The sequence below is a fragment of the Mangifera indica genome, chromosome 14, assembly GCF_011075055.1.
Source record: "Mangifera indica cultivar Alphonso chromosome 14, CATAS_Mindica_2.1, whole genome shotgun sequence".
In the NCBI taxonomy this organism is placed as follows: Eukaryota; Viridiplantae; Streptophyta; class Magnoliopsida; order Sapindales; family Anacardiaceae; genus Mangifera; species Mangifera indica.
In genome coordinates this window covers 6,261,035-6,286,798 of record NC_058150.1, presented here as the reverse complement: position 1 = coordinate 6,286,798, position 25,764 = coordinate 6,261,035, and the positions used below count along the sequence as shown (strand labels likewise).

Below are 25,764 nucleotides of genomic sequence, written 5' to 3'. Positions count from 1 at the left end.
GCAGAGAGAGCAAGCACCAAGCTTTGAAGAGCAGGTTTTATTCCTATATATAATTGCTCTTTTGGCTCCTAGTCGTTTTGTTGGCTTTTGAAATTTTGGCTTATGAAAATTCTAGAGGGAGAGATCTACCAGAGGTTAAACCAAGACAAGAATTAGATAAATACGTGGTAAAAGAGGGGTCAACAAGTGAGGAAGTGGAGAGATGATGGTCTCGTCATGGAAATAGGGGATAGATTTGCCACCGAATATAGGTTTAGAATTTAAGCTTGGATGACGGGTCAAGGAAGAAAGAAAATGGAAAAACCTAAAAAAGGAAAGAAAATCAACTTTTCTATTTTGCTTTAATTTTTTTAATTTTAGGAAATACAAATGATAATTTTGAACCTTTTACCATAACTTTTTAGTCAATATGAAGTTAGATGTTGTATTTATTTATTAAAATCAAATTTTTAAAAATCAAATCAAGAATTAAACTAATTATCTTATTAATTTATGATTCGACTAATTTAATTAGTTCAATTAATTAGTTTCAATTTAAACTATTATAATTAAATGAATAACTATAAAGAGTTGAATTAATATTTTATAATATTTCATATTATTCTGTTAATTAAGAGCAATACTATGTGTACCCACTTTGGGTACACAAATGTATACACACTCATATGTATCATCATATGATTGGTTATTGTTTTATTCTTAATTCAAAATCATTCAATCATATAATGACACATATAAATGTGTACACATTTGTGTACCCAAAGTGGGTATACATAGTTTTATTGGTTAATTAATATCATTATTATCAATCAAATGCTCCTAAATTTATCACTACGGCGGATTAGTATGATTTCAAATAATTTTTTTGGTTAATCAATTTTTATTAAGTTCGATTAACTTTTTAGTCGACCAAAATAAAAATCATATTGAATTAAAAACTGATTTCTGATTAAACCAATATAATTACCTAATCTAATCTGATTATAAAAATATTAATTCATCATTAAAATGTCAATCTTACGGTAAAATCACTGAAATTAGAACAAAAAAAACTTCATAGTCATAATGATAGAATTGACATGATTTAAAAATCAATATAATTATATGCATAATTTATATATATAATCAATAATGTATCATCATATAATTAGATAATTAAAAATTAAAAATAAAATAATATTTAATTATATAATAATATATCATTATTTATATATAAACTTATATACAAAAATTATTCATATTAATTTGCTATAAATATTTTAAATCCCTGGGACCTATCTAACCCGCATGTTTGTCTTTTTACATATAGAGTAAAATATGTATATAAATAAAATAAATTGAACAAATTTATCGTGTAGGATGAGGATGAGGGAAAATTTGTAATTAGATGATTTTATTATTTCTATTTATATATATAAATTTGTATAATTTATTTATTTATTTATATTCTTATTTATATATGTAATATTACAATATCAGTCAACAGTAAAAAAGGTTATGACTGTAACTTGTTATAGGATAAATCAGTGAGGCAACTTCCATAAACACCACAGCCACAAGCGGCCAGCAAAACAAGCACTTGATATTTTCTTCATGGCCATTCCAATAATGTCTGCGCCTCTATTTGAAAAGGTATTTCCCAAAAACACATACCAAAGAGCTGTGGATATCGCTCTCTTGTTCCTTCTCCTTTGCCTTTTAATCTATCGTCTCCTGTCTCTGAACAATCATGGACTCGCTTGGTTTCTCGGTTTCTTATGCGAGTTATGGTTCACTATTAATTGGATTGTCATCGTTTGCACTCGGTGGACTCCTATGTTGTACAAGCCATTTCCTGAACGCCTCCAGCGACGGTAACAGATAACAAAAACATTTTGTTTTGACCATAAATTATATTTCATATGTAATATTGATTGTTCAATAATAGTTTTAACTCAGCAGGGTGCCTGATCTTCCACCGGTGGACGTGTTTGTAACAACAGCTGATACTGTGCTAGAGCCACCTATCCTCACTGTGAACACTGTGCTATCTTTGTTAGCAGTTGATTACCCAGCTAACAAGCTGGCTTGCTATGTCTCCGATGATGGTTGCTCACCTCTAATCTTCTATTGTCTCAGTGAAGCCACTAAATTTGCTAAGCATTGGGTGCCATTCTGTAGGAAATACAATGTTCAAGTTAGAGCTCCCTTTCGGTACTTTATGGATGAGTCTACACCGTCCACTGCAAATTCTAATGATTTCCAACGGGAATGGAAATATATGAAGGTAAAAGAAAGGTTTTTAAGTATGGAAGTTGTCATCCAATGAAAAATATTTCTCATAAAAGAACTTATTATCCGCATATTCCTGCTCAAATATTCAGCCTCAGTATATTTTATTCATGTCCACATATACTGAATGAATACAGACAGAAACAACAAACAGTTGAACGATTGTTTATTTAATTTATATGTCTAATTTTTTATAGGAAGAGTATGAGCAGCTTAGCAGACGCATAGAGAATGCAGCGCAACAGCCTTTTCCCATTGCTCTAACTGGCGAGTTGGCCGTTTTCTCTGATACTGAACAGCGAAACCATCCGACAATACTCAAGGTAGCCACTGTTGAAGCCGTGCGCATAGTCAATTCTACGAGACTTAACATATTTTGTGTCTTCCACTGGCAATTGGCTAATCAGATTGACTTGTTAGTAGTACTAAAATAGAAATAAACTGATGATTAAGCCGCTATGGACCCAGAAGATTCAATTTAACTAGATTAATCTTCTTTTAGGTCCTATGGGAGAACAAGGAGGGTCTGCCAGAAGGGTTGCCACATTTAATTTATGTGTCGAGGGAGAAGAGGCCAAAGAATCCCCATTATTACAAAGCAGGAGCTATGAATGTACTAGTAAGTTGTTCTTTTTCCCCCAGGCCACACAAACACAATTTGTTAAATAATATCTTATGATTTTAATTTCTAATTTGGTATGCAAAATAGACTAGAGTGTCCGGGTTGATGACAAATGCTCCTTTCATGCTTAATCTGGACTGCGACATGTTTGTCAACAACACAGAGATTTTTCGACAGGCTATGTGTCTCATGCTCGGTTCTAATAGTGAAAAAGACTGTGCATATATTCAGTGTCCACAATTATTCTATGATAGGCCTCAAGACTTGCTGCTTTTTTATGAAGTGAGTAATGTTTCTTTCTTGAACTTAGAAATGAAGAACTGAGCTACTGTGTAGATTCTAACTATTACAAATAATTTATGTACTGTTCTGCTTATTATATATCATAGTATATCGCGAAAGGAATAGTGGGAATTCAAGGACCTTACTACGGAGGAACAGGAGGTTTTCATAGACGAAAAGTTATCTATGGCCTATGGCCGGATGAAGTGGAAAATCAAGGTAAAGATGTAAATTAAAGTTAATTTATCACACCCACTCCCAAAAAATAAAAATTAAGAAAGATATATCATAATTTTTTCCGCAATATTTATAGTCATAAATTTCTGACTTCATTTACAGAAAAATTATCTGATAATGCATTACTCAAAGAATGTGGAAATTCAAAGGAGTTTATCACATCAGCCGTTGATGTGTTGAAAGGGAAGACCGATAATTTTCCCAGCAACCCGTCTAAATCTCTTGAGACAGCTCACCAAGTTGCAAGTTGTAGCTATGAGTACGGCACTGGCTGGGGTAAAAAGGTAAGGAGATAGCATGTTCAACAGCTTGTTATTGAGTAATCCTTTTCATCGATCCATTAGGCAAACAATTATCAAAATTTGAAGTAATGGTGACATCTAATATTATATAACGATGGTTTTGTTTCAGTTTGGGTGGATATATGGATCTCTAGTAGAAGATATCTTGACAGGGTTGACCATCCATATAAAAGGGTGGAGATCAGGATATTGCTCACCAGACCCTCCAGCCTTTCTAGGATGTGCTCCACCTAACGGGCCGGCAGTGATGGTCCAACAAAAGAGGTGGGCAACTGGGGTGCTTGAAATCTTTTTCAGCAAACACAATCCAATAATAGGTACCCTCAATGGCAACCTTCAACTCAGGCAGTGCTTGGCGTATTACTATATCATTCTGTGGGGCTTCCGTCCCATTTTTGAGCTTTGCTATGCCACTCTGCCAGCCTACTGCATCCTCACCAACTCCAATTTCTTGCCTAAGGTAAGGCCTATTGACTTATAGAGCAGTTATATATCCTTCTCTAAATACAACAGTTTAATAATTTCGTATCAGTTGTTAATTCATGAACATGGCCTGCTCATTGTCATTTACCAGCTCTGCTGGATGATAGCTATTTTGTCAATTTTCCTTTGTTATCAGATAACAATTCAATGAATTATACGTGTAACCTTAAAACTTCAAAATAAGCAAAATTTGTATTTACTTTTATTTAGATAACTTGCTCTAACAAGGGTGTAAATTGTTTAACTTGTGCTAAATTGTCCAGGTACAAGACCCGGGCATATATTTTATTGTGGCTCCTTTTGTGGTCTACTATCTGTATACTCTATCAGAGTTCATTAGAACTGGTTTCTCAGTTTATACATGGTGGGTAAGCCAATGTATGGCAAGAATTGTGGCAATGACTGCGTGGTTGTTTGGAGTTATAAATGTGATACTGAAGCTCCTAGTATTATCTGAGATGGTTTTTGAAATTACGGAGAAAGGTCTATCAACTTCTGGTGATGATGAAGGTAAATTTGTGTTTAATGAGTCGCCGGTTTTTGTGTCGGCGACGACGGTTGTGCTGGTGCACCTGACCGCATTGGCTACCTGCTTGTTGGGCTTACAACCACTGCCAGGCCTAGCTGAATTCTTTTGCAGTGTGCTTGTGTTGGTAGCTTTTTGGCCGTTTGTAGAAGGTCTGTTTAGGAAAGGAAAATATGGGATCCCCTTAAACACCATTTATAAATCTTCTGCTCTAGCATTATTTTTTGTATATTTGTGCAAAATGTAAAAGGTCCTGCAACGTGTCATAAGATTAATATTTATTTAGCCTTCATCGTTGTTGCTTTTACTTCATGTAAGAACAAGAAGTTGTTCAATCAAAATATCGTACTGTGTTTTATCATCAGATTTCGTCTAAATGCTGAGGCCCCAAAATAAAAAATTATCTCGACAATCGTACCCCATTATTATGCTTTAAGGTGATTGTTTCTTGGACTAGTGTCATTAACGGGCTTTGTGGAAGTAATTAAGTTTTCAATTTTCTGATTTGATTAAACCAAAAATTTATTGATATAGATAATTATTATCTTTTAAAATGTAATCATATGTATTAAAATTATAGAATATATCATTATAGAAGAAAAAATTTCACCTTAAAGCCACATCAAATAATACACGTGTCAATGAGCACCGAAAAATTCCTTCTACATGCTGCCATAATACCCTCACGTGCTTCCATGTGTCAAGAATCGATCCCACATGCTCTCACGTGCCAATTACTCTTCACACGTGCGCTTACATGTTCGTGTACTCTCTTCATGCGCTGGTTTAGTTGAGACAGTTGGCCTTGGTCTTCATTTGGGGAAGCAAATTCATGGATATATTCTGAGGAATGAAACTATTGTAAGTGCTTTCATGGGGACGGCGTTGATTGATTTCTACGGCAAGGTGGGTTGTGTGGGCTACTCAAAGAGGGTTTTTAATTTAATGGTGCACAAAAAAGTTTCTACTTGGAATGCAATTATTTAGTCGTTAGCAAGCAATGGTAGAGAGAGGGAGGCTTTGGACATGTTTGAAGAGATGAAACAAGAAGGTTTTTGTGCTAATGAAGTTACTTTTGTTGCTGTTCTTACAGCTTGTGCTCGTGCTAAATTTGTGAGTTGGGTTTGGAGGTATTTCAGTCGATGTCTAGTGCGTTTGCTGTAAAGCCAACAATGGAACACTATGGGTGTGTGGTTGTTAGGAAGAGCTGGGCTGACAGGACCCATCCCGACCCGCTATCCTATAACCTCTGAGAATCGTTATAGGCTTAGAAGGGCGAAATACATCCTGTAATTCTGTTTGAAAACTTTTTTGCACCATAACCTAGCACATAATATAATATCATCTATAGGCCTCCGGCCTTTATATGAGTATATATCAAAATACATCCTGATTTAAAACCAAGAAATCAGAAAATAAACTTGAAATCAGGCCTCCGGCCTTATCACATACATAACAAAATAATTTACATCTTTACTCATTTCAAAAGATTATGAGAATATGGTAATTAGGCCTCCGGCCTTTCAACATTTCATAAGTTTATAAAAAAAAAACAACAAAAAGTCTATATCCAACACTAAATATGCTACACCGTGGCACAACCCAACGAAACACTATCCAACACGATCTGGAGGATGTCCTGAAGGGAGGAAAACATTTATAAGGGTGAGCTAAAAGCTCAGTGAGTAGGAAATTTAAATCCTTGAGAATATTAATGCATGTCAAAATATAATAGTATGCCAAAATATGAGCCACACACTATGCTAATTATGCTTAAACCACATGCTTCTCATTTAACTTGAAACGTTCATCACACAATCATCACATAAATTGATTGTCTCAAGAAAGAAATTAACCATACTACCTTTTTCTCATAGGAACATATCAATCATTTAAGAATTTCCACTTCCAACTCAATAGCAATACTATCTTTATCTTATAGGTTTCCTTCCATATCAAGATTTTAAAATATAAAGATATCCCACCATTCCAATATAAAGATATACATCAAAATATCATATAAAAGGAAATCTGTCATACCCGGGGGTGTCCCCACCTAGGCAGAGCAAAAGAAAAACAACTGTCATACCCGGTATACTAAAATCTCACACGGGCAGAGCATTCGATTATGTCATACTTGGCATGAAATAAAGCACAAGCAGAGCACTAAATTCTGTCGTACCTGTATAGGTATCGCACAGGCAGAGCATCTAAATCTATCGTACCTGACATAAATATAGCACAGGCAGAGCACAAATCGCATAATAGGTAATAACCAGAAACATTCAATTAATATAATTTATTTTCACCATATCAATTTTTGTTTAGAACAATACTCATTGGCAAGCGCTACAATCACCATGAGCAAATCTCAATCACACATAAAATATCAACTAAACACTTCCAACTCACATGAAGCTCAAATAAAACCACTTCCAACTCAACCACAACACAAAACATCAATTTAATAATTTACAGAATTCACTTGGTCACCACATAACTTAATCTAAGTATTCTGAATCCACTGAATAATATAACTTTTACCTTATAGCCTTTCATAACCTAAATTCACAACATACATAAAGAAACTATTTTATTTTATTTTTCTTTTTGAGAGGTTTCCACCAAATCCATGCTACCATTTTCAAGGATTCACAATAAATAGCATAAAGTTTCACAAAACTATAAATAAAATTTATACCCAAAAATCATAAAGAAAGCAAAGTTTATTCCCATTCACTGATTTGGGTAGCCTCTAAGTCAGAGTTGAAATCTCTTGCAAATCTCCCTTCTTCTTCACCTATTCAAACCAATTGGAAACAATATGATCAAAATTTTGGAAATCCCTAATTTGAACAAATATAACAAACCCTAAATTTTTTTTTTGAATAAAAATGAAATACCCTATTCCCTTTTTCTATAAATCTCTTTTCTCTTCCTTTCTCTTTCCTTCTTTTTCTTTCTTTCCTTCTTCTTTCTTTTCTTTTCTTTTTCTTTCTTTTCTTTTCTTTCTTCCCTTCTCTTCTTTCCCTTTCTTTCTCTGTTTTCTCTTGTCTGTGCTCTGTTTCTTTTCTTCTTACTAAAGAAGAAAAGGCTACTGACTTTTATTTGTAAATAAAAGGGAAATTTCCACTTAACCCCCATGTATGTCCAAGATTTCGTATAACCCCCTTTAGTTTCACATATAACCAAGATTTGGGTATTTCAACTCTCCCCCCCTAAAGAACAAATTTCGTCCTCGAAATTATATACCTGATTGAAACAATTCTGGATATTGAGCCCGCATATCCTCTTCACGTTCCCAAGTTGCTTCTTCCACCGAGTGATTTTTCCAATGCACCTTAACCCAAGGAATGGTTCTAGTACGAAGCACTTGTTGTTTCACATCGATAATTCTCTTTGGCCCTTCTTGGTAACTCAAATCCTTTTTTAATTTAAACAGTTGATGCTGAAGAACATGAGTGAGATCGGGCACATACTTGCGAAGCATGGAAACATGAAAAACATTATGAATCTTAGATAACTCAGGGGGTAAGGCTAGTCGATAAGCGACAACACCTACTCTTTCAAGAATGTCATATGGGCCAATATATCTTGGGCTCAATTTACCTCGTTTCCCGAATCTTAGTAAGGCTTTCCAAGGTGAAACTTGTAGAAACACTTTTTCACCCACTTGGAACTCTAATTCTCTTCTACACTTATCAACATAGCTTTTCTGTCTATCTTGGGCTGCTTTTAGTCGTTGGCGAATAAGACAAATCTTTTCATTCGTGTCTCGCACGATCTCAGGGCCTAGCAAAACTCTCTCACCCACTTCATTCCAACACACTGGAGTTCTGCATTTTCTACCATACAAGGCTTCATACGGAGGCATTCCAATGCTAGCTTAATAGCTATTGTTGTAGGCAAATTCCGCTAAAGGTAAATAGTTATCCCAACTACCTTTAAACTCCATCACACAAGCCCTTAACATATCTTCTAAAGTTTGGATAGTTCTTTCTGACTGTCCATCAGTTTGAGGGTGAAAGACTGTGCTAAATTTCAACTTTGTACCCAAAGCATTTTGTAAACTTGGCCAAAATCGAGAAGTAAACCTAGGATCTCTGTCTATAGTATAGATACTGGAGCACCATGAAGACGTACAATCTCAGCTACATAAATACTTGCCAACTTATCAAGCAAATGTGTGGTTTTGATTGACAGAAAATGGGCTGATTTTGTTAGACGATCCACAATGACCCAAATACCATCATACCCATTCTTGGTACAGGGAAGACCTGACACAAAATCCATGGTGATATGCTCCCATTCCATTGAGGAATAGGAAGCGGTTGCAAAAGTCCAGTAGGTTTTTGATGTTCAGCTTTCACTTGTTGGCACACTAAACATCTGGAAACAAATTCTGCGATCTCTCTTTTCATTCCTTGCCACCAATAATGATCTTTCAAGGTACGATACATCTTAGTACTACCTAGATGTAAGGCATAGGCTGAGGCATGAATTTCTTCTAAAATGTCCTTCTTTAATTCCTGGTGATCTGGTACACAAATTCTATCTCCCATCATAAGGATGCCATCATCTTTTATTATAAAATCCGCCCGCAATTCTTTACTTACTTCATCCTTTATCTTCACTAGATGAGGGTCTAAATGTTGCATTTCTCGGATTCGATCACTTAAGATGGGTCGAATTTGAAGACTAGCTAATAAGACTCCTGAAGTACTTATACTCAGTTTCGCCCTGAAGGTCCTTAATTCCATCAACAAGGAACAAGGTTTCACCTTCATATGTGCTACAACACCTTGAGATTTTCTACTAAGTGCATCTGCGGCGACATTTGCCTTTCCCAGATGATAATCAATTGAACAATCATAATATTTAATAAGCTCAATCCATCTCTTCTGTCGAAGGTTCAACTCTTTCTGTGTAAATAAATATTTCAAGCTTTTGTGATCTGTATAAATTTGACAAGTTGCCCCATAGAGATAATGTCTCCAGATTTTTAATGCCCATACTACAGCTGCAAGTTCTAAGTCATGAGTTAGGTAATTCATCTCGTGCTTCTTGAGTTGTCTAGAGGCATAAGCTATCACCTTTCCATGTTGCATCAATACACCACCCAAACCCTGTTTAGAAGCATAATTATAAACCACAAATCCATCTGTACCCGAGGGTAAAGTAAGTACAGGGGCTGAAGTAAATCTTACTTTCAACTCTTGAAAACTTTGCTCACATTCAACATTCCAGTCAAACTTTACCTCCTTTCGAGTTAGTTTAGTTAACGGTGCTGCTATTTTAGAGAATCCTTCAATAAATCTTCGATAGTACCCAACAAGACCAAGAAAACTTCTAATTTCAGTAACATTAGTAGGTCTCTCCCATTTCAAAACTGCTTCCACCTTCTGTGGGTCGACACAAACTCCCTCTGCTGAAATGACATGCCCCAAAAATGCAACTTTATCTAGCCAAAATTGACACTTACTAAATTTAGCATAGAGGTGTTTGTCTCGTAAAATTCGTAAAACCATTTTAAGGTGTTCTTCATGTTCTATCTTACTTGGGAATAAACCAAAATATCGTCAATAAATACCACGACAAAACGGTCCAAGAAAGAGCGAAATACTCTATTCATCAAATCCATAAATGCTGCCGGTGCATTAGTTAATCCAAAAGGCATCACCAAAAACTCATAATGTCCATAACGAGTCCTGAAAGCAGTCCTTGGAACATCTGACTCCTTAATCTTTAGTTGATGGTATCCTGAACGCAAGTCTATCTTAGAGAAAACCTTAGCACCTTGTAATTGATCAAACAAATCAGCAATCTGAGACAGTGGGTACTTATTACATACTGTCACTTTGTTCAATTGTCTATAGTCAACACATAATCTGAAAGTTCCATCCTTCTTCTTAACAAATAACACCGGTGCTCCCCATGGAGATACATTGGGCCTAATGAATCCCTTCTCCACTAGTTCTTGTAATTGCACCTTTAATTCTCTTAGCTCAAGCGGAGCCATTCTATAAGGGGCTAATGATATAGGAGCTGTACCAGTAATCAAATCTATTGAAAACTCAACCTCTCTGTCGGGTGGTAGTCCAGGTAAATCATCAGGGAATACGTCTGGAAAATCTCTAACCACTGGAATATCTTCTATCTTTGATTCATCCACTCTAGTGTCTACAACATGTGCTATATAAGCTTGATATCCCTTTTGAATGAATCGTCTAGCAACAGCAGTAGAGATGACACAAGAAGGAATAATGCGACGCTCCCCATAGAAAATGAACTCTGGTTTACCCGACTTCCTGAAGGTTACTTCCTTGCGAAAACAATCAATGGTAGCATGATGACAAGCTAACCAGTCCATCCCCAGAATTACATCAAAATCTTGGATGGACAAAGGAATCAAATTTGCCTCTAACTCATGGATTCCCACATTTACCTTACTACCCTTGTAGACATTTTCTACTAAAATTGACTCTCCTATAGGAGTAGCTACCTCCAATTTACATTCCAAGGGTTCTAACTCTTTATTGACATGTTTAGCAAATGCATAAAAAACAAAAAAATGAGTGGAACCAGGATCAATTAAAGTGAAAACCTCTCGGTCAAAGATAAACAACATACCCGTAACCACATCTGGAGAGGTATAGGCTTCTTGTTGAGTCAAAGCAAAAACACGTGCTTGAGCTTGAGGTCGTCCCGGTCTCTTTTGCTGACTACTGCCACTATGAATACCACTAACTTGCCCTTGAGTACCCACACTAGACCCCTCTTTAATCTGAGGCCCTTAATGTCTTTGATACTGACCACTACTCCTTTGAAAATTCTGTTTAATTGATCCTTGAGTGACACTCCCAACTTGAGATGATAAAGGGCAATCTCTTTTAAAATGACCAATCTGTCCACAACGATAACAACTCAGGGCCCCTCTCTGACATTGTCCCGAATGGAATCTTCCACAATTATTACATTGAGAGTGTTGACTTTTACTACCTTGAGGTGTACCTCCCAAAGACTCTTGATTCCAAGTGTTGCTCCTCATTGACTGTTGCCCTTGAAACTGTCTTTGACCCTCTTGAAATTTAGATCTTACACTCTGGAATGATGCATTTGATTGTCCAGAAAATTTGCCTTCTTTTTTCTGTATTCTCTCTCTTTGCCCACTTGGTATCCAACCACTAACCCTTCGCTTTTGCCCTTGAAACTCTCTTTTCTCTGTCTCTGTGAGGCTTCCTTCAACTCTCATGGCTGCTTCTACCAATTTCCCAAACTCTGAGTAAGAGCTTGCAATCACTACTGTTCTAATTCGCCCTCGGAGACCTTCTTCAAACTTTCTACACCTCTCTCTCTCATCTCCTGCAATCAACGGGGCAAACCGAGAGAGCTCAATAAATTTATTCATATATTCCTCCACCGACATAATTCCTTGGGTCAGTCTAAGAAATTCACTTCTTTTTGTATCTTAATACACTCTTGAATAGTAGTGATCTGAAAACTCCTGACAAAAGTTTTCCCAAGTTATTTTTATCGAATCCCTATATTTTTGTTATACCATTTTTCACCAATGATATGCCTTACCCTCCAAAAGGAAGGTAGCGAACCGTAGTTTCTGAGAGTTTGAACACTCCATCACCTTAAATATGCTCTCGGTCCTACTCATCCAGGACTCTGCAACTGTAGGATCTCCGGTCTCATCAAAGGTTTTAGCACCTAATTTTCTGGCTCTTTCAATGGTGTTGACACTTTCTTGATGCACTGGAATCTGATTTTGAGCCACTCTAGTGACTAACTGGGCCAATCTGCCAATAGCTTGCTCCACATTAATCCCATCAGTTGGAGGCTCCACATTTGGCTCAGCTACTGGTTCAACACCTACATTAGGACTATGTACAACAGAGTCTACAGGTGGTACTTGAGAATCTGGTCCATGGGCAACCGACTCTCCCACCATATTCGTTACTAGTTCATTTTCCCTTCTTACAACTTGAGGAGTTAACAAATCCCCAAGAGGTCTCATGCGAGCTTGGCCACATCGCCTCATATTGGTGTCTATAAATACAATTTCAAATGATTTAGAAACATATATGCATGCTTCTTGAAATGCCCTTAGAATCTACAACCTTTGCTCTGATACCAAGTTGACAAGACCTATCCCGACCCTCTATCCTATAACCTCTGAGAACCGTTATAGGCTTAGAAGGGCGAAATGCATCCTGTAATTTTGTTTAAAAACTTTTCTGCACCATAACCTAGCACATAATATAATATCATCTATAGGCTTCCGACCTTTATATGAGTACATATCAAAATACATCCTGATTTAAAACCAAGAAATCAGAAAATAAACTTGAAATCAGGCCTCCGGCCTTATCACATACATAACAAAATAATTTACATCTTTACTCATTTCAAAAGATTATGAGAATATGGTGATTAGGCCTCCGGCCTTTCAACATTTCATAAGTTTATAAAAAAAACAAAACAAAAAGTCTATATCCAACACTAAATATGCTACACCGTGGCACAACCCAACGAAACACTATCCAACACGATCTGGAGGATGTCCTGAAGGGAGGAAAACATTTATAAGGGTGAGCTAAAAGCTCAGTGAGTAGGAAATTTAAATCCTTGAGAATATTAATGCATGTCAAAATATAATAGTATGCCAAAATATGAGCCACACACTATGCTAATTATGCTTAAACCACATGCTTCTCATTTAACTTGAAACGTTCATCACACAATCATCACATAAATTGATTGTCTCAAGAAAGAAATTAACCATACTACCTTTTTCTCATAGGAACATATCAATCATTTAAGAATTTCCACTTCCAACTCAATAGCAATACTATCTTTATCTTATAGGTTTCCTTCCATATCAAGATTTTGAAATATAAAGATATCCCACCATTCCAATATAAAGATATACATCGAAATATCATATAAAAGGAAATCTGTCATACCCGGGGGTGTCCCCACCTAGGCAGAGCAAAAGAAAAACAACTGTCATACCCGGTATACTAAAATCTCACATGGGCAGAGCATTCGATTCTGTCATACTTGGCATGAAATAAAGCACAAGCAGAGCACTAAATTCTGTCGTACCTGTATAGGTATCGCACAGGCAGAGCATTTAAATCTATCGTACCTGGCATAAATATAGCACAGGCAGAGCACAAATCGCATAATAGGTAATAACCAGAAACATTCAATTAATATAATTTATTTTCACCATATCAATTTTTGTTTAGAACAATACTCATTGGCAAGTGCTACAATCACCATGAGCAAATCTCAATCACACATAAAATATCAACTAAACACTTCCAACTCACATGAAGCTCAAATAAAACCACTTCCAACTCAACCACAACACAAAACATCAATTTAATAATTTCCAGAATTCACTTGGTCACCACATAACTTAATCTAAGTATTCTGAATCCACTGAATAATATAACTTTTACCTTATAGCCTTTCATAACCTAAATTCACAACATACATAAAAAAACTATTTTATTTTATTTTTCTTTTTGAGAGGTTTCCACCAAATCCATGCTACCATTTTCAAGGATTCACAATAAATAGCATAAAGTTTCACAAAACTATAAATAAAATTTATACCCAAAAATCATAAAGAAAGCAAAGTTTATTCTCACTCACTGATTTGGGTAGCCTCTAAGTCAGAGTTGAAATCTCTTGCAAATCTCTCTTCTTTTTCACCTATTCAAACCAATTGGAAACAATATGATCAAAATTTTGGAAATCCCTAATTTGAACAAATATAACAAACCCTAAAATTTTTTTTTGAATAAAAATGAAATACCCTATTCCCTTTTTCTATAAATCCCTTTTCTCTTCCTTTCCCTTTCCTTCTTTTTCTTTCTTTTCTTCTTCTTTCTTTTCTTTTCTTTCTTCCCTTCTCTTCTTTCCCTTTCTTTCTCTGTTTTCTCCCGTTTGTGCTCTGTTTTCTTTTCTTCTTACTGAAGAAGAAAAGGCTACTGACTTTTATTTGTAAATAAAAGGGAAATTTCCACTTAACCCCCATGTATGTCCAAGATTTCGTATAGCCCCCTTTAGTTTCACATATAACCAAGATTTGGGTATTTCATGGGCTTTGAGTGAAGCCACAGAATTTATAAAGAATATGCCTATTAAGGCTGATGCTTCGGTTTTGGGAGCTCTTTTAGGAGCTTGTAAGATTCATGGGGCTGTTGAGTTGGGACATGAAATCGGTGAAAGGCTGCTTGAATTACAGCCTCATCATTGCGGGCAATATGTGATGTTATCCAACATTCATGCTGGGGTTGAGAGATGGAGTCAGGCTGCTGATATAAGGAAAGCAATGGTAGAGGGTGGGATTAGAAAAATTCCTGCATATAGTTTGATTGATCCGTTATGCTAGTTTGTTCACAATGGAAGCAGAATGATTGAATTCTTGAAATTCAGATTCTGAGAAGGAGAAATGAAGGTCACCTCTCCGTCCTCAACAGGATTTGGTAGAATTTCAAGCAGCTTATTAAACTTAAAAAGTCTATTTATCTATTTTTTATCCATTTCTATTAATGAAAACTATTAAATGGAATGGTTGGAGTATCATTCTGCACCATAATCTCTTTACACATTTTTTTTTTTTCCCTCAATTGTGGTTAAACGCAAGCATCATTGCTGTTCATTTTCGTGGAATTTTTTTACCCCTTTCACCACCATCCATTCACGCCATCTTAGCCCTACATCAGCGACTCACCACCTGTGATTATCACATGACACTGCACTTGCCACACTTCATGAGTGCTACTCTCTGCCTTGCTCACCCCATCTCCTCACATTATCATTACCACACACCATTGCTTCATCTCTCACTCTCTCCTTACATCTTCATCGGAGCTCAATCACAAAACAATCTTTTTTGTGTTTTGCAAAATGAAATTTGGTTTTATCAACTAAATTGGAGAATATCCTATTGTTGCATTCCTTGAATAAATAACCGCCTCATGTCTTAATTTTAAAAGAAAACAATCTTTTGCCTTTTAAGATTTAGCTTCCAGATTCGTCAACTTTCCTGCGATGTTTTTCAGTGGCCAAGAAACGAGAATGCAAAACAGGAAACTTCGAGAGGAAAACAAATTTATAATTTAGTATGGTAAAAAATATAATTTGTTTATACTATATTTTAAACTCTTTGGGTGAAAACATGTGATTTTGTAAAAGTTAAGTTGGCACATTGTCATTCAGCCTATGTAATTATATAACAATAACAATAAAATTATATGTATAATGTTATTCATAATTATAACGTATCTTTTATAATTGAATATTAATTTATTTTTAATTTTTAATTTTTTAATTATATAATAATATATCATTATTTATGTATAAATTAATGTATATAATATGATGCGTTATATAATGCAAATCTGAAGGGGTCAGGAATGGGGTAAGAATTGCAACTTGAAGTCTTAAATTATTATTGCAAATCTGAAATTTTCTTCAAGCCTACGTCAACATAATGGCACAAAGTCTTTTTCCAAAACTCTTCGTCACCAGAGACGTTCCCCACTTAACTTTTCCACTCATCTCCTCCAACAAATCGGGATTGTTCTGCCAAAGCCTTGACAGCAAACTGCTGACAATTACAAATACCAAATGACATTGATCAAACTAATTCAATACATATACTGATAACTACAAGAGAGAGTGACAAAGAAAACAATAGTGCGTAAAATTTGAAATATTTCTTTCAATCTTTTTCCAGTAGGGCTGATGTCTGCAGGAATTCTTGTCGTTAGTTAATGTAACGCGGTCCTGTATGCTCAGCTTGGTGATGTTGAGTTTGACATATGTGGTCTCTAGGGCTTCTTCAAAAGCATTGGCCTGAAGTTCACGATCCTTTGATAAGGCTAGCTGGTAGGCCTGCATTCAGTCTGAGACGGCTCAAGTTCAGGTGGTTGTTTGACTTGGTCTGAATGATCTTGTCTTGTTGGTGATGTTGTATCAAAGGTCATGTAGCTAATGATTTTTTATTTTTTCAATTATTCTTTCTTCCTCTTCTGTTTAATCATTCAACAATGTAAATCCGTTCTTAAATTAATTATTCTAAATTCAAATCGAATTCGAATTAATTCTTATTTAAGTTTATCTCAAACTAATTGTTCCTTGAATCCAATCATGCTAGATGTATATAAATTAATTGCTTAATAGCCTTAAAATATTAATTGAAGCAGATTAGCAAATGAAAGACTCATTATGCTTTATTATGTAGGTTATATTTTCTACCCATGGTCCTGGTAGATCGTAAGTTCCCACCTATAAAATGGTTAAACTACAAACTCTCACTTAAATTATAATGTTGTCAGAAGAAAGCTAATAGTAGAAGAGCATAAAAAGTTATTTTAAATTTCCAAAAATTTGTTTTTTTTTGTTAGCATCAAATCGCATTATGTCAATCTGGTGATATTTGGCAAGACCACACTACATGAGGTGTAATATGACAAAATCAAATCATTAGATCATATCCAAAAAGGCGCAATCTAGTTGAATTTAGTTAGAATTACACTAGGTCGAGTGCAATTCGTTGGTTGGTGAGATTCAGATAAGATTAGATTTAAATTGAATTTATTCAAGTTTAAGTTCAAGTTCAAACCCGAACTTGAACTCGAGCTTAAATCTGAAACAAGCTAAGCATAAATGAGCTTGAGCTTTAGTTTTGTATATCAATATAAATGAGCCCAAGTCTGAGCTGTATAGCCAAGCAACTCGCAAGCTGATAGAGTCGCCTAAATTTCATTAGACTCATTACAAACTTTAAGTGGATGGTGTCAAAAATTAGAATGAAAGTTAAAGGTTTTTTTTCCCTTGTTTCACCCTTCACGCACATGTCTTCACTTAAGTCTTTTGGCCTTCTCTTTTTCTTTCAGCTTTTGCAAATCGCAATCTCCTTAGTTTATGTTTCTGTTGATGATGTCAGTTCCAATCGACACCATCCAACATTCTAGTTCAAACACTTTGTTAGTTCCAATTACATATCATCTTTGGCATTTGAGCATCTCTATTTGTCCAATATTTGTGTTCAATGACGATAACACAAAGACATATCAAATTTGTTATTTGTTTACTTGAATTTGTTAATTATTTACTAGAATTTATTAAACTCTAATTTTGGAATTAAAGTTTCTAATTTAGGGGTTTTATCTATTATTTCTCTTTTGTGTTATTGTGAGTTGTTTTCAGACATAGGCATATCAAGTTTTACTTTTGATTAAGAATTGTTAAAGCATTTGTGAGGTGTTTTTTTTCTTTGCTCCATTTGAAGGAACTGCAAACAGTTTGCAAGCTCAATCAGACATTTTCTTGGCCCACTGACCCTGAGCTTGTTTGTTCATTAGTTGAGTTGAACTTGAACTCGATTCAGTTTAGATTCAAGATGACTTAAAACAAATCACAAGTGACAACTTTTTAAGATTGAAATGAAATATGTATAAAAAATGGTTTGAGATACTATGAATTACCTATTTAACATTATATCAAGACTTTTTTTCGTTAGCAATGTTGCATTTGGGTGAATTAACAATTAAATATTCAATGGGTTAAAATTGTAATTCCCCAAATCTTAAGTAAAAGATCATCCTATTGAGAATATTTATGAAGAAAATATTATCCTTTTTCTACACATAGTATTAGTTGGTCTCCATGTCATTTTCTCCTGCCAACGTATCGGTTAATTTACAGAGAATGATAAACATTTTCCCGCATAGAGTTTGATCTTAAAACATTTTTCTACACTTGAATACATAAAAGAGTAATATCATGTATACCCATTTTTTAAAGGCCAAAAGACTTTTTCTCATCCAAAGTTTACTCTATTTTAAAATACACATTTGCGGAGTTTTAAAAACCTAAACACACACCCATAGATCTAGAATTTTTAGTTAAGATTAAGGACAAAATCATTATTTTATCAGTAATATTAAATTATATATAATTTTATCTTATTTTTTCTCTCAGGTTTTAAAAATTAACATTTTACCCTATATCTCAACTTTGAAAAGTGACTTCCCTCTCTCCCCCCTACCCTCATCCTTAAGGTTTTCTTCTTTCCGATGATGGTGACGACTGCCATCTCCTTCCTCCGTTCTCTCTCTGCCACTGCTGATGACTCCAATGATAAGTGAAGAAGCTTTGGTCGATAACCAATCGAAGATGAAGAATTGGTTCGAATGACAAAACTGAAAAACATAACTTTATTGATACGTAAATCACAATTTCTTTTTAAAAACCCAACTCTATTAACAAAAAATCTCTAATAAAATAGGTGTAGGGTCTTCAATTACATATATAACTTTTAATGTTTGTTTTTGTTATTAATAATTTAGGAATATTCAAAATAACTAAAATATCCTTATTACTTATTATATTTATAAAATGTGATTCTTGAATGAATTGACAAATAGCAATACCTAATAATATTGTAACACATAAAAGTTTATTTGGAAATCCATTATTTTTTAAAGTCTTCTTTGACCTCTCCTCTTCCATCTGCTCATCTTTGTCTTTTATCTCCTTGAATTATCTTTGATGTCTCTCCCTCCAGTAAATCACTATCCCCTATCATGATCCCACCATTGCATCATTCCTCTGATACAACACTCCTCCCTCACCAACCCTCATCTGATGCATCGAGCTTTTCACTAGTCGTTTTAAAACTCTCTGGTTTTTTCCTTAAAGTTCCAAGAACAAACAACAAATAAACAAAACTCGACGATGACTTGATGAAAAAAAGAGTCTCATATAGGCACTTCTGTTGTTGTGAAGATGGGGAATCCAAACTGATCAATTGTCAAACTTTAAGCCCTATCTGAAGATGGTATTTCTTAAGCTCAAAAGACATAAACAAACCTCGTAAGGCAAATGTCAAGCAACTCACTGGGGTTCTTCTTTTAAAAGCCCACACGGATGTCGATTGTTTAACCTCCATAGCCAAGACATTCTTCTCTTTTAGTTTTGTCATTCGTTGCCATATCACCTCTGGCCACACCGACACCAACATTGCGAGGGGCAGAGAGAGCAAGCACCGAGCTTTGAAGAGCAGGTTTTATTCCTACATATAATTACTTTTTTGGCTCCTAGTCGTTTTGTTGGCTTTTGAAATTTTGGCGTATGAGAATTCTAGAGGGAGAGATCTACCAGAGGTCAGACCAGGACAAGAATTGGATAAGTACGTGGTAAAAGAAGAGATCAACAAGTGAGGAAGTGGAGAGATGATGGTGTCATCATGGAGATAGGGGATAGATTTGCCACCGAATATAGGTTTAGAATTTAAGCTTGGATGATGGGTCAAGGAAGAAAGAAAATGGAAAAGACGAAAAAAAGGAAAGAAAATCAACTTTTCTATTTTGCTTTAATTTTAGGAAATACAAATGGTAATTTTGAACCTTTTACCATAACTTTTTAGTCAATGAAGTTAGATTTTGTATTTATTTATTAAAATCAATTTTTTAAAAATCAATTCAATAGTTAAATTAATTGTCTTATTAATTTATGATTTGATTAATTTAATTAATTCAGTTGATTAGTTTCAATTTAAACTATTATAATTGAATAAATAATTATAAAGAGTTGAATTAATATTTTATAATATTTCATATTATTCTATTAATTAACATTAGGGATAGCAACGGGGAGGGGCGGGGAGGGGATCTCAATCCCTGGCCCCGTCCCCGTAGGGGATATCAATCCCCGTCCTTGACCCGTCCCGCTACGGAGATGAAAATGATTCCCCGTCCCCTCCCCGCAAAGAAAAATCTCCTTCTCATCCCCTCCCCGTCTCCGTAGAGAAAAATTTCCTCCCCGTACCCACAAAAAAAATATATTCTTTTTACCTTGTAAATACAATATAAATATATTAAATAATAAAATTAAGCAAAATTAAAATTAATTTACTATTTCAAATATCATAAATATAATATATTAACTCTTTTAATATGCACAACAAAAACCTAATAAATTTGAAAAATATAAATAATTTAAAACTATAAAAATATATTAGTATTTTAAATAAATATATTAATATAAAAAGACGGGGATAGGGGGGGGAGGGGAAGGGTCGGGGCGGGGAGGGGACACATGTATCCCCATCCCCGGCCCGTCCCCGATTGCAGAGATTTTTTTCATCCCCATCCCCGTCCTTATCTTCTTCCCCGTTTCTATCAGAGAATCTCTTCTCCGTTAGAGTTGGGGAGAGTCAGGACTCCTAAAGTCGGGTCTAAATTGTCATCCCTAATTAATATCATTATTATCAATCAAATGCTCCTAAATTTACCACTACGGAGGATTAGTATGATTTTAAATAATTTTTTTGGTTAATCAATTTTTATTAAGTTCGATTAACTTTTTAGTTGACCAACAATTAAATAAAAATCATATTGAATTAAAAACTGATTTCTGATTAAACCAATATAACTATCTAATCTAATCTGATTATAAGAATATTAATTCATCATTAAAATGTCAATCTTATGGTAAAATCACTGAAATTAGAACAAAAAAAATCTTCATAGTCATAATGATAGAATTGACATGATTTAAAAATCAATATAATTATATGCATATTTTTTATATATAATCAATAATGCATCATCATATAATTAAAAAATTAAAAATTAGAGATAAAATAATATTTAATTATATGATAATATATAATTATTTATATATAAACTTATACATAAAAATTATTCATATTAATTTGCTATAAATATTTTAAAGCCTTGGGACTTGTCTGACCCGCATGTTTGTCTTTTTACATGTAGAGTAAAATGCGTATATAAATAAAATAAATTGAACAAATTTATCGAGTAGGATGAGGATGAGGGGAAAATTTGTAATTAGATAATTTTATTATTTCCATTTATATATATAAATTTGTATAATTTGCTTATTTATTTACATTCTTATTTATATATGTAATATTACAATATCAGTTAACAGTAAAAAAGGTTATGACTGTAACTTGTTATAGGATAAATCAGTGAGGCAACTTCCATAAACACCACAGCCACTAACAAGTTCAAGCGGCCAACAAAACAAGCACTTGATATTTTCTTCATGGCCATTCCGATAATGTCTGCGCCTCTATTTGAAAAGGTATTTCCCAAAAACACATACCAAAGAGCTGTGGATATCGCTTTCTTGTTCCTTCTCCTTTGCCTTTTAATCTATCGTCTCCTGTCTCTGAACAATCATGGACTCGCTTGGTTTCTCGGTTTCTTATGCGAGTTATGCTTCACTATCAATTGGATTGTCATCGTTTGCACTCGGTGGACTCCTATGTTGTACAAGCCATTTCCTGAACGCCTCCAGCGACGGTAACAGATAACAAAAACATTTTGTTTTGACCATAAATTATATTTCATATGTAATATTGATTGTTCAATGATAGTTTTAACTCAGCAGGGTGCCTGATCTTCCACCGGTGGACGTGTTTGTAACAACAGCTGATACTGTGCTAGAGCCACCTATCCTCACTGTGAACACTGTGCTATCTTTGTTAGCAGTTGATTACCCAGCTAACAAGCTCGCTTGCTATGTCTCCGATGATGGCTGCTCACCTCTAATCTTCTATTGTCTCAGTGAAGCCACTAAATTTGCTAAGCTTTGGGTGCCATTCTGTAGGAAATACAATGTTCAAGTTAGAGCTCCCTTTCGGTACTTTATGGATGAGTCTACACCGTCCACTGCAAATTCTAATGATTTCCAACGGGAATGGAAATATATGAAGGTAAAAGAAAGTTTTTTAAGTATGGAAGTTGTCATCCAATGAAAAATATTTCTCATAAAAGAACTTATTATCTGCATATTCCTGCGCAAATATTCAGCCTCAGTATATTTTATTCATGTCGACATATACTGAATGAATACAGACAGAAACAACAAACAGTTGAACGATTGTTTATTTAATTTATATGTCTAATTTTTTATAGGAAGAGTATGAGCAGCTTAGCAAACGCATAGAGAATGCAGCGCAACAGCCTTTTCCCATTGCTCTAACTGGCGAATTGGCCGTTTTCTCTGATACTGAACCGCGAAACCATCCGACAATACTCAAGGTAGCACTGTTGAAGCCGTGCGCATAGTCAATTCTGCGAGACTTAACATATTTTGTGTCTTCCACTGGCACTTGGCTAATCAGATTGACTTGTTAGTAGTAATAAAATAGAAATAAACTGATGATTAAGCCGCTCTGGACCCAGAAGATTCAATTTAACTAGATTAATCCTCTTTTAGGTCCTATGGGAGAACAAGGAGGGTCTGCCAGAAGGGTTGCCACATTTAATTTATGTATCGAGGGAGAAGAGGCCAAAGAATCCCCATTATTACAAAGCAGGAGCTATGAATGTACTAGTAAGTTGTCCTTTTTCCCCCGGCCACACAAACACAATTTGTTCAATAATATCTTATGATTTTAATTTCTAATTTGGTATGCAAAATAGACTAGAGTGTCCGGGTTGATGACAAATGCTCCTTTCATGCTTAATCTGGACTGCGACATGTTTGTCAACAACACACAGATTTTTCGACAGGCTATGTGTCTCATGCTCGGTTCTAATAGTGAAAAAGACTTGCTGCTTGTGCATGAAGTGAGTAATGTTTCTTTCTTGAACTTAGAAATGAAGGACTGAGCTACGGTGTAGATTCTAACTATTACAAATAATTTATGTACTGTTCTGCTTATTATATATCATAGTATATCGGGAAAGGAATAGTGGGAATTCAAGGACCTTACTACGGAGGAACAGGAGGTTTTCTTAGACGAAAAGTTATCTATGGCCTATGGCCGGATGAAGTGGAAAATCAAGGTAAAGATGTAAATTAAAGTTAATTTATCAAACCCACTCCCAAAAAATAAAAATTAAGAAAGATATATCATAATTTTTTCCGCAATATTTATAGTCATAAATTTCTGACTTCATTTACAGAAAAATTATCTGATAATGCATTACTCAAAGAATGTGGAAATTCAAAGGAGTTTATCACATCAGCCGTTGATGCGTTGAAAGGGAAGACCGACAATTTTCCCAGCAACCCGTCTAAATCTCTTGAGGCAGCTCACCAAGTTGCAAGTTGTAGCTATGAGTACGGCACTGGCTGGGGTAAAAAGGTAAGGAGATAGCATGTTCAACAGCTTGTTATTGTGTAATCCTTTTCATCGATCCATTAGGCAAACAAGTATCAAAATTTGAAGTAATGGTGACATCTAATATTATATAACGATGGTTTTGTTTCAGTTTGGGTGGATATATGGATCTCTAGTAGAAGATATCTTGATAGGGTTGACCATCCACATAAAAGGGTGGAGATCAGGATATTGCTCACCAGACCCTCCAGCCTTTCTAGGATGTGCTCCACCTAACGGGCCGGCGGTGATGGTCCAACAAAAGAGGTGGGTAACTGGGGTGCTTGAAATCTTTTTCAGCAAACACAATCCAATAATAGGTACCCTCAATGGCAACCTTCAATTCAGGCAGTGCTTGGCGTATTACTATATCATTCTGTGGGGCTTCCGTCCCATTTTTGAGCTTTGCTATGCCACTCTGCCAGCCTACTGCATCCTCACCAACTCCAATTTCTTGCCTAAGGTAGGGCCTATTGACTTATAGAGCAGTTATATATCCTTCTCTAAATACAACAGTTTAATAATTTCGCATCAGTTGTTAATTCATGAACATGGCCTGCTCATTGTCATTTACCAGCCCTGCTAGATGATAGCTATTTTGTCAATTTTCCTTTGTTATCAGATAACAATTCAATGAATTATACGTGTAACCTTAAAACTTCAAAATAAGCAAAATTTGTATTTACTTTTATTTAGATAACTTGCTCTAACAAGGGTGTAAATTGTTTAACTTGTGCTAAATTGTGCAGGTACAAGACCCGGGCATATATTTTATTGTGGCTCCTTTTGTGATCTACTATCTGTATACTCTATCAGAGTTCATTAGAACTGGTTTCTCAGTCTATACATGGTGGGTAAGCCAATGTATGGCAAGAATTGTGGCAATGACTGCGTGGTTGTTTGGAGTTGTAAATGTGATACTGAAGCTCCTAGGATTATCTGAGATGGTTTTTGAAATTACAGAGAAAGGTCTATCGACTTCTGGTGATGATGAAGGTAAATTTGTGTTTAATGAGTCGCCGGTTTTTGTGTCGGTGACGACGGTTGTGCTGGTGCACCTGACCGCATTGGCTACCTGCTTCTTAGGCTTACAACCACTGCCAGGCCTAGCTGAATTCTTTTACAGTGTGCTTGTGTTGGTAGCTTTTTGGCCGTTTGTAGAAGGTCTGTTTAGGAAAGGAAAATATGGGGTCCCCTTAAACACCATTTATAAATCTTCTGCTCTAGCGATATTTTTTGTATATTTGTGCAAATTGTAAAAGGTCCTGGAATTGAGATGATAAATGTTCCTGCAACATGTCATAAGATTAATATTTATTTAGCCTTCATCGTGTTGCTTTTACTCGATGCAAGAACAAGAAGTTGTTCAATCAAAATATCATACTGTGTTTTATCATCAGATTTCGTCTAAATGCTGAGGCCCCAAAATCAAAAATTATCTCGACAGCCGTACCCCATTATTATGCTTTAAAGTGATTGTTTCTTCGACTAGTGTCATTAACGGGTTTTGTGGAAGTAATTAAGTTTTCAATTATTTGATTTGCTTAAACCAAAAATTTATTAATATAGATAATTATTATCTTTTAAAATGTAATCATATGTGTTAAAATTATAAAATATATTATTATAGAAGAAAATTTTTTACCTTAAAGCCACATCAAATAACACACATGCCAATATGCACCGAAAAATTCCTTCTACATGCTGCCATAATACCCTCACGTGCTTCCATGTGCCAAGAATCAATCCCACATGCTCTCACGTGCCAATTACTCTTCACACGTGTGCTTACATGCCAACCATTCTCTACACGTGCACTCACATGCATTTCACATCTTAATTTTTTTGCTCTTGTCCATGCAAT

General features: G+C 35.1%; 2 protein-coding genes and 2 long non-coding RNA genes across 5 annotated transcripts; 2 read left to right on the top strand and 2 right to left on the bottom strand.

The window, feature by feature from the left end:
• The first annotated feature begins 1,563 nt into the window (after positions 1 to 1,563).
• On the top strand, positions 1,564 to 25,299 carry LOC123196165 (cellulose synthase-like protein B4). 2 transcript variants are annotated; one of them, XM_044610071.1, is made up of 10 exons: positions 1,564 to 1,853; positions 1,942 to 2,266; positions 2,469 to 2,594; positions 2,774 to 2,890; positions 2,981 to 3,175; positions 3,283 to 3,394; positions 3,515 to 3,696; positions 3,824 to 4,174; positions 4,461 to 4,973; positions 25,163 to 25,299. In XM_044610071.1, the coding sequence occupies exons 1-9, from the start codon at positions 1,594 to 1,596 to the stop codon at positions 4,968 to 4,970; spliced, it is 2,178 nt and encodes a 725-aa protein (XP_044466006.1). In that variant the 5' UTR covers positions 1,564 to 1,593; the 3' UTR covers positions 4,971 to 4,973; positions 25,163 to 25,299. The 2 variants fall into 2 exon arrangements, with proteins under 2 accessions (XP_044466006.1, XP_044466005.1); XM_044610070.1 differs by having other exon boundaries at positions 1,939 to 2,266.
• LOC123196171 lies at positions 6,140 to 7,666 on the bottom strand. The gene is made up of 3 exons (XR_006497623.1): positions 7,627 to 7,666; positions 7,464 to 7,523; positions 6,140 to 6,362 (listed from the first exon to the last, which is right to left on the bottom strand). It is a non-coding gene; the product is annotated as an uncharacterized LOC123196171 (long non-coding RNA).
• LOC123196172 lies at positions 12,946 to 14,621 on the bottom strand. The gene is made up of 3 exons (XR_006497624.1): positions 14,559 to 14,621; positions 14,396 to 14,455; positions 12,946 to 13,294 (listed from the first exon to the last, which is right to left on the bottom strand). It is a non-coding gene; the product is annotated as an uncharacterized LOC123196172 (long non-coding RNA).
• LOC123196167 (cellulose synthase-like protein B4) lies at positions 21,777 to 25,299 on the top strand. The gene is made up of 9 exons (XM_044610073.1): positions 21,777 to 22,092; positions 22,181 to 22,505; positions 22,708 to 22,833; positions 23,012 to 23,128; positions 23,218 to 23,364; positions 23,472 to 23,583; positions 23,704 to 23,885; positions 24,013 to 24,363; positions 24,650 to 25,299. The coding sequence occupies exons 1-9, from the start codon at positions 21,833 to 21,835 to the stop codon at positions 25,157 to 25,159; spliced, it is 2,130 nt and encodes a 709-aa protein (XP_044466008.1). The 5' UTR covers positions 21,777 to 21,832; the 3' UTR covers positions 25,160 to 25,299.
• Positions 25,300 to 25,764: the final 465 nt, after the last annotated feature.